Below are 9,421 nucleotides of genomic sequence, written 5' to 3' on the forward strand. Positions count from 1 at the left end.
GTTGAAAATTATTTGCCGTTTCACTGAAGTATCGTCTTAACAAAGCAACGGATATGGGTCATGGATTCTGCTAACACTGCTTGATTCTCACGGAACCATCGACGGTCACATGTATTATTTTAATATTACAATATAATGTAGATTTTTTGCATATGACTACACTCATAATTACTTGTCTATGGTTTAGTTATGTCAAAATAATACTTCCAATCGATAGACAAGGCAAGGGCGAAGGCAGACAAATGGATATTAAAAATGAACCGAACGACATTGAGTCGGATTCAGAAGAGAAACCAAATGTTCCGACATGGTTAGACGTGCAAGATTCTGGTGGAAATAATTGTCACATCAAGCAAGAATATGGTAGCAACGGCGATACAAATCATTTTGAGGTTACTTTTATTATCTTCTCTCTCTATACCTATGTGTATTTTTCATTGATTTCATCGACGTCCTTATACAGACTGCAGACTTAAAATGCCGTCCCCTTACATTTTTGTCACAAATTTTACCCGTTTTACCATTTTAATCCGTTCACGCAGAAACTAAAATCCGACAAACTGGTTGCTGATGAAACTCATAAACTGGCAGTGATTGAAGCTTCGCACACGGGGCAACTGGAACCTAATATATCAAAACCTCAAACTGTCAAACCAATTGTCTTTCCTACTTCATTCTAAGCCTTTTCCGTAATATCTTTACGGGAATATTCTGGCTGTCTGTGATTATACAGACAGGAGTATTTCTCAACATCTGCCACATATTTTAAATTAAAAATCGGTTCGCCCATCTTTAATTTTCGATGCGTGTTATCGCATGTTTATTTCAATTCAGTGCTACCAATTTTGGTAAGAAAATTTGATTTTTCAACGAATCTACTGATATTGGTAGGTACCACTGTTTTATGGGTTACTGGAAACTAAGAGACCGGAAGACTAGCATATGTCGCGTCTCTTCAGCTTCGGTCACGGATGTTTTGAAACAGAGATTCCAGTCTTGCCGTCAGCGAGCCGCAATTGAAATACATTAGCTAGATACTGGAGTTTCAGTCTCGTCTTTTTTGAGTACCTATTCACGTGAGCGGTTGGCCTTAGGACAAATTCAAGCACAACTGGAAGCCAGGCGGGAACAGCGGCAATTTTCATGAATTATAACCTAACCTAACAAAAAGTCCAGCATATCGGCTATTTTCGAAAGACATATGACATGCGTTACAGATAATTCTAGAAATGTAATAGAATAGTATGTACACAAGGTAATGCTCTGATTTTAATGAAAGCATTACTACTCCAACCTCTGTCATTTGGTAGGACCATTGAATTGACCACCTATCTATTCCATGTCGTATGAAAAATCGTTAAAGTTATTGCCATAAAGTCGGGTCTTCAATAGCTACAATGTGTTGCTCCAAAAGTTGGCGAAGGCAACACTATTTTCCTCGGTTTGTAGGATCTCGTCGAAATTACAGCTTACTGTACAAGCCTTGCATGAAAATAGGTGCTCCATGCTTTGCATTTCACCTCACTCGCAGGTTTGATCATCAGAGAACCCCCACTTCACCATGTTGTCTAGAGTGCGCCCCACTATGGTTCTCAGTCTGTTAAGGGCTTTCCATGTAGGTACCCGAGACTAGCTCCGGGTGATAGATGCTCTGCTGGCTTTACCCAATCTTCGAGACCCTTAGAGACTAGGTTCGCTTCCCATGCGGATAGTCTATATTCTTCGGCTGGGACGGTCAGAGGTATGGTTGTCGCTATAAAGCTTCTTCTTATATATTATACCATATAGAGTAAACTATTATTATTTTCTACAGAAGAACAAAGACTTCATCATCACAAAGTCTGAAGTGGCTATCCACTGGGATCCAAATTGCAAAAAGGAATTGGTTGATGATATAATTACTCCAATAAAGAATGAAAAGCACTTCGGTGAATGTTCATATTCTGAAACTGTCTCACCACATCAGGTAACCTTGTGTACATTTTGTAATGATTATATTTTAGGAGTATGTTGAAGCCTCATACGCCTAATACATGAACAGCCTTTTCGCACATCAAAACTCGTCTCGTCTGCAACGTGTCGAATACATCGATGTGACGTCATCTTTATTCACAAAACACACGTTTCTAAATGGAGCTCTACAAATTGGTCGAATGTAACTTTTTAGCTTGAAAAAAAAACATCTAGTGCTGCTATCAAAAAATCGCATGCATCTCGGGCTGCAAGTCGAAGACGCCAGAACGCATACACACTCTTACGAATTGGTCATTCCTATACCGGCTCGCTGGTTGCCATATCCAAATATATATACGTTATAGACAAATATATAGACAAGAACCTCAAAATTATATATCAATAATACAAGAATGCTTGACTTATCGATTTACAAAGCCATTTAAGGAGTTTTTTTTTTTTTTAAATAGGTAATTAGTTTTGCAAGTTTTATTGAAAAAATACACACATATTCATTATGTCTTGCTCTATACGTCTCCAATAATATGAATGATGTATAGTTTCCATATTTTAATTTGAATTAACAAATGCAGCGTACAAAATAATAAATATATTTTTGAACATACCTACATAATTTTGAAAACACTTCTGAGAAAATATAACTAATAGAAAAGATCTTTTTGAAAAAAGTAAGACACTGCAGGAATCGAACCTCTATCCCTCGGATATGGCGCCCACGTACATAGACCACTATGCTAAAGGGGTCATACTTAATTGCGATAACTTTTAACTAATGACATTTATACTCACTGAAGCGCTTTCCAAATTGAGCTACTATTGGCGATCGATTTTTTATTTAAAATCAAAGTAGGTATTACTTTAATTACTAACCGACGTCACGGATCACTCCAAGATTTTTGTTATAACTTACTTGAACTTGCTTATATTTTAATTAAGGCGATACTTCAGTGAAACGGCAAATAATTTTCAACTATAGGCGCGACGAAATTTTGGACTCGCTGGCAGTCTGAAAGCGAACGTCGAGGTGTGAAAACGTCAATTTGTTTCGTGATGGCGACGGGGGTGTTAATTCTTAAATCGTGTAAAGATGACTAAATACGTTACCCATTTAATTTAAAAAGAAAACATGTCAATGAATATATTATTATTGCTACTAATAGAACAATAATTAGAACATTAAGTGGACGCATGTTGGATTTATATGACAAATTATATTTCGTTCGGTATGCGTCATTTGCACCCGCGACCCGCAATCCGCGCATCGCCTAGCCACGATCTTTTTAGACCACGCCTCAACTGAAGTATAGCTTTAACTATTTCTATATAAGATTTAAGAATGTAACATTCTAATTATTGAACATATGTTTGTTAAACGTATCTTAAATCTTGTGAATTATTTGATGAATAAAAAAAAATAGATAATGAAATAGTATTTTTTTGTTTATTTTCAGTGGCACATTCTAAACAATGAAAACAAATTTTCTAATAGAAATATAGATCCACCAATTGTATCACCAAATGAAATTGAAATAATCGTCGAAAATAGAAAAGTAAAAAATGAAATTGATTCAGAAAAAGCGTTCAATAATATAGAAGTTGTTGAAAACAGTATCAAAAAGGAAATCGGACCAATCGAGGAGGTAATAGTCTGTGTCAATGTAAAGAAATGTCTATTTAATGAACGTAATTTTGTATGCAGTATATGCTATGGTGTATTCAGATCTAAAGTTGCTTTGAGCGATCACAGGTTTATTCAGTGTCACCATGATCCAAATGCTCATGACCGTTTGACTGGAGACGATACACTGTGCCAAATTCCGGAATTGGTCGAGCGTAAATTTGCATTCTCAGGACGAAAGATATTTGAATGCACTGAGTGTGACTACAAATGTAATCGTCCGAGTCGACTGAGAGACCACAAGATGAGACACTCGGGAGAAAAACCGTTCAAATGCGATAAATGCAATTTCGAATGCATCCGCGCGAGAGGGCTCAGAATGCATAAAATGACCCACGCTGACAATAAACCGCACGCGTGTGACCAGTGTAACTATTCCACTTGTTTCGCTAGCAATTTAAAACTGCATAAGTTAATTCACAGCGGGGCAAAACCCTTCAAATGTGATGAGTGTGATTTTAGTTGTGTGCACGCTGGCAACCTTAAGGTACATAAAATAATTCACACTGGCGAAAAACCTTACAAATGCGATCAATGCGATTATAAAACGGCACGACTTCACCATTTGGATTATCACAGGACTAGGCATAGCGGGGGTAACCCGTTTGAATACAGTCAAAATGACGATGGGAAATGATTCATTAGACTTAGAAATTCAATATCTTCAGCCAAAGTATAATGTATAATTGAACAAAATAAAGTAATATATATATAAACATTATTTAAAAAACTAAAACAGGACATGAGACCGAAAGACAGTAGTGAAGTGAATTAATAATGAAGTTAGTAAATATAAGTGAAACGACCCCAAACACCCAGGGTTTGAGAAAATAATATAAATGAGTCGCTTGGAGTCATAATTCACATTTTACAATTTTTAGTTAAATACTATGCTAAATGATTCTAAATGCAATATTATATATACAGAATAATATTTGGGTATCAAAAGTCGCTTTAAACCATGTGCAAATCGTTGACAAAGTTCAATGTTGGCGTCATAACTCACATATTTCAAAGAATAATGTGAGTTTTGTCACCAAAGTCTTTCTAACCAATCAGAGAGCTCTATTTTTCATAGTGTGCTGTATTTCTGCAGCGTTAGAAGTATTACATAAATATATATATTAAAAAAAAATCGCAGCTAACTTCATACTGTCGCGCACTTTTGTAACGGTGTGCGCGCGCAGCTCTCAATTTCACTCTCTACCAAACGCCCCAAAAGAAGTATAACTTCAAACATGCACGTGTAAACATATTGTGCAAATCGCAAGCATGAATAAAAAAGAAGCTTCTCAATTTTCACGCGACGATTGGACTGTGCAATATCTGCGCAGTAAAACTATATTAGCGAATCTGTCGCTAAAAAAACGAACTACACCGCGAAGAGACTCATTTTGGGGTTAACCGATTTTCATGACCTGTAAAATAGTACCATAAACTGAAACAACGAAAAATGAGATTGGCGAGACAGTCAGCAGTGTAAAAAATTATTATCGCGATGTAATGTTTGAGGCTTTCACGGTTGTTTTTTATCGTAGTATATTCTTGGGTTTTCACCGTGTCTCCTTCTTCCTTCTTTACTCGACGTTTCGGGCTCGTTGCATAGACCATAGAGGTAGTGTAGGTGTGTGAATGTAAACGTTGCTCTAAGAATGTCAAAAGGAATCCGATTATCTAAGAGCAAACGTTGCTCAGAGTAATCTGTCAATCATTACGACCGGGGATACCGGCTCGAATATTAGATTTTGCTGATAGTGCCGGAAGCCATGACGTTTTTAACCGTTTTTAACCAAAATCTAATATTCGAGCCGGTGAAGAAAGAAGGAGACACGGTGAAAACCCAAGAATATACTACGATTATCGCGATAGTTTAATTTACACACTATTGGTGCAAGTAAATCCATGCACGCGTTTAGGCGCTATTATATTATATATTTAACCAAATGAGACAATCGCATTTATTAATGGTGTAGGTATCTATTGCTCAGGGATGGTTTTTAGTATGCACTTCTACTTAAAATGTACCTGTGTAAATACAACGATTTTATGTGAGGCTGGTTAAATTTTATGGCAAGGTTTTTATTAGAAAAGATAAAATTAATAATCAGCTAGGTAAACGACTATTAGTTTTACAAATTGTTTCATTATTGGATTGATAATATTATAAAATAAAAATTTACGTATTTTATATTTATCATAGCAAAATTCTTTAGAACAATTTGCCATTTTGGGCAAATAGTAAATAGATTTTTCTTCTGCTTATGAATAATTCACATGATTTAATAACGTAACATTCTTATTATTGTACATGCAATATTTTGAAAACACTTCTGAGAAAATATATTATAACCATTGAAGTTAATCCCTCCAAACCAAAACCCGCCACGCACCACACCCAGTCTTAATCGAGCGTATCATGTGGCCCTACATTGGCGATGTTAAGCATCTAGCTGAGTTATAGGCCGGGAATGCCCTAGGAGGAGATACCCAGGACTAAGGTTGCTACGCTCAAAGTGAGCTCTGACTGAGTTTAAAGTTACTTTCTAATGCAAAGTGCCGGGGAGAGAAGAGCACAGGGAAATTATGAAAATAAAAATGATTCTAGTGTATATAAAACAAAATAATGAAGCTAATCATACGAACAGCAATATATATTATAAGCAATAGAAAAAATCTTTTTGAAATAAGTATAGTAGTAAAGTAGAATAGTAGCTCAATTTAGAAAGCACTCCAGTGATTATTAAAAAAGCCATTAGTTAATTTTTTTCCCAATTAAGTATGACTTCTTTAGCATAGTGCTTATATGTGCATGGGTGCGATACCCGAGAGATGCAGGTTTTTCAAAAAGGTTTTTTTTATTATAATATATTTTCTCAGAAGTGTTTTCAAAATTATGTATGTTTTATTTAGTGGTTGTTGTTGATGGATTGTTTCCAGCTATAGGTATCTATATTCACAACGTATCTTTAAACAAACTCTGAAGTCTGCTACAAAATTGAACATTTAAAAATCAATAATGTAATGCTTGAGCGAATGTGACACTACTGATGAATACTCACTAAAACCAATAAAATAAATATCCAAGGGCATTTGTATCAGAATATTTTATTCACAATGTTCACATAACCGATGTGTCTCGGAATGGAATTTGTATTATTTACCTATTAGTGAATAAAATAACTGTATTTAAATGCAACGGGTTTGAGGTTACATGTAAATTATGTGTATGCAGTTCACCGTGAGCTGTTGTATATTAAACAAATGGCCGTATAGTATTTGAAAAAATGTGTTTGTCGATATTTATATTCTGATAGTTATTATTACATATTTTTAAGTGTTATAGACACAAATTTGATATCAATACTATTTATACTGTGATCTGTTTCTGATGCAACAGCTCTAGGTGAATATACGCATAATTATCCAGACGGGGTTTTGATGTGCAATTTCGGTATTCTGAAAACCGGGATCCTGGTATTCATCGATACACGAATACCGGTTTTAAAAATGCAAAATATAATTTTTTTCGGTATTAAAAAAAGCAAACAAATTAAAACAATCTATATATCCCAGTTGCGAAGGGTGGAGGTAGGCTGTTAAGATCCGCCATAAAAAGTGCATATTAAACTTTGTCATACGTATTTGTTTTTATTGAACTAAGATTACAGCCACGATAGCCGCGCGGCTTAAGCGCCGGCCTATTGCTTCGTAGGTATCGGGTTCGAATCCTGGGTCTGACAAGTACACATTGTTTTTCAATTTGTGTATGAGTCAGAGTATGGACCTAACAGGTTGAGCAAGTGGCTGATATCCATTTCTCGTAAAAGTAAAATCTGTCAATACAAATCTCCACTCTGTGGAGGCCCATATGATCCTATTAGGATCGGACATGGTCGAAAAAAAAAGATTACAGAAGTGTGATACGGCAAACTGCATACGTACAAGTTTCTGGACACGAAAAAAGATAGGGGATTAAAATTATAAGTAGTCGTTTTAATTAAATTTAATTTTGTAAATGATAAACAGATTTAAATGTATCGTCATTAGTGCATTTGTGTTTAAAGCGCCACTGCTGTCACTTAGGCACCTTATAACTCTTATAAATAATGTCTTTAATATAATATTATGCATACAATACTTACTCACCTCGGGCGGGTCTCATTGGGTTTCATTTTTATGTTTTTCTGGCAGATGTGGTAAGGATGTCAGTGATGGTACGTTATTTTATTTTCACTAGTAAAATAATTGTTATTGAAAACAAATCTATTTGACACGTTGGAAATGTATTGTAATAATTTATAATATGTATATATTGGAGTAAAATAAATGAATTCAATGAAAATTGTATCAATCCACCTTAGTAACATTTCTTAAAAATTTAGTGACCGCAATTACAAATTCTTTAACATCCATTTCCCGTAGTATCCAATTATTGCAAACGCAGTAAATAGCTAACTGCAATGATAATTTCCACATATCCGATGACGCAAACTCCATTTAGAGCAGCTGACTCAATTATATTAATTTCCTAAATATTCATTTCAAGATATTATTTTGATTATGAGTACGTCAATAAATAGCGTATTATTATAATTCATTGGAGATGTCACTCGAATATAAGTTTCCGGTCTGTTAGTATCTCAGTCTCCGTATTGCTCCGCACAACATCTCATTCTGCAGACTCGGACCTCGGAACAGTATCATAAGTATTGTAACATATAGCTACTGTAACGTACTCTTGTACCGACTGTTTACGCTGTAAATAAAACTCGCTCCTCCATCCATTGGAGCAACCACCAAATCTCGACTTCTTCATCCACAGCGCCATGACTAGGGAATCCGATCCCGAGCCAAAATTCTGATCCCAGGATTGGCATTTTTTTTCCATTGCTAATATAAAATTTTTATATTTACAAACAACATGGATATAATCGGTCAAAAATAAATCTAGTGTAATTTATACTATTTAAGAAATTTATTGTTAATATCATATACGTTCAATCTTGGAAATACATAAGTTTAATGGAGTAAATAATATTGTTTTATAAATAATAATGTGAATTTAATATGAGATTGCAGTTTCTAATAGTAGAGACTTAATGAATGGGTTAGCGAGATTTAAAATAATAAAGCAAATCATGGTGTACTTATAGCCTTTCCGCTTAATAAATCTAATTAGTCAGCCAAATATGAAACTGCCGTAAAACGTATGAGATCATGGTGGAATTAATTTGTTAATAGTGGGAAGCATTGTTTTTTTCCAATCTTTCTCATTTTTATTAATTTATGTGAAAAAATAAAATGAATCTGTAACTTACACATGGGTATAAATCAAACTTCATTCAAACTCAGTTTATATTGTAGTTATTTGTTATTAAAAGTATTTTTTCTGTTATATTTTCGTTTTCATTTTATTTTCCATAAAAAATGATAAAAAAAATCAATCCCGAAAGTTTCGGGATTATGTTTATTAATCCCGGGATTCATAGGTATCGAAAATAGCTCGGGATCCCGGGATTGGAATCCCTAACCATGACTATCACAATATGCTTTTCCTATTTTCTTAGGAATACAAAATTTCCTTAAAAAGTCAATCAGAGGTCCAACTCTAATAACATGCGAAGAAATACACGTCATAATAAATGATACATTCAAATGTATATTTTTTAAACACACTAAACCAGGGCATCGCGATGAAAAAGCAGTGACAACTACTTCGCACATTTTCTCCTAAATACCCAGTTTAACTGCTTTCAACAACTTTACTAG

At 34.7% G+C, this 9,421-nt stretch overlaps 1 protein-coding gene across 1 annotated transcript; it reads left to right on the forward strand.

Annotated features, from left to right (window-relative positions):
- Positions 1-234: 234 nt before the first annotated feature.
- Positions 235-4,411, forward strand: LOC147077002 (uncharacterized). The gene is made up of 3 exons (XM_085941417.1): positions 235-392; positions 1,814-1,966; positions 3,426-4,411. Exons 1-3 carry the CDS (start codon positions 243-245, stop codon positions 4,287-4,289), a joined length of 1,167 nt encoding a protein of 388 aa, XP_085797543.1. The 5' UTR covers positions 235-242; the 3' UTR covers positions 4,290-4,411.
- The last annotated feature ends 5,010 nt before the right edge of the window (positions 4,412-9,421 follow it).

The sequence above is a fragment of the Rhyacophila brunnea genome, unplaced genomic scaffold (genome assembly GCF_057557595.1).
Source record: "Rhyacophila brunnea isolate RB1 unplaced genomic scaffold, BYU_Rbru_1.0 scaffold_13, whole genome shotgun sequence".
Classification (NCBI taxonomy): Eukaryota; Metazoa; Arthropoda; class Insecta; order Trichoptera; family Rhyacophilidae; genus Rhyacophila; species Rhyacophila brunnea.

What these genes read in the sequence shown, in the direction of transcription:
- LOC147077002 (XM_085941417.1), top strand. Translation starts at nt 243, where the DNA reads ATGGATATTAAAAATGAACCGAACGACATTGAGTCGGATTCAGAAGAG. An exon ending in GCGATACAAATCATTTTGAG is followed by an intron (nt 393 to 1,813) that starts GTTACTTTTATT and finishes TATTTTCTACAG; the next exon opens with AAGAACAAAGACTTCATCAT. An exon ending in AAACTGTCTCACCACATCAG is followed by an intron (nt 1,967 to 3,425) that starts GTAACCTTGTGT and finishes GTTTATTTTCAG; the next exon opens with TGGCACATTCTAAACAATGA.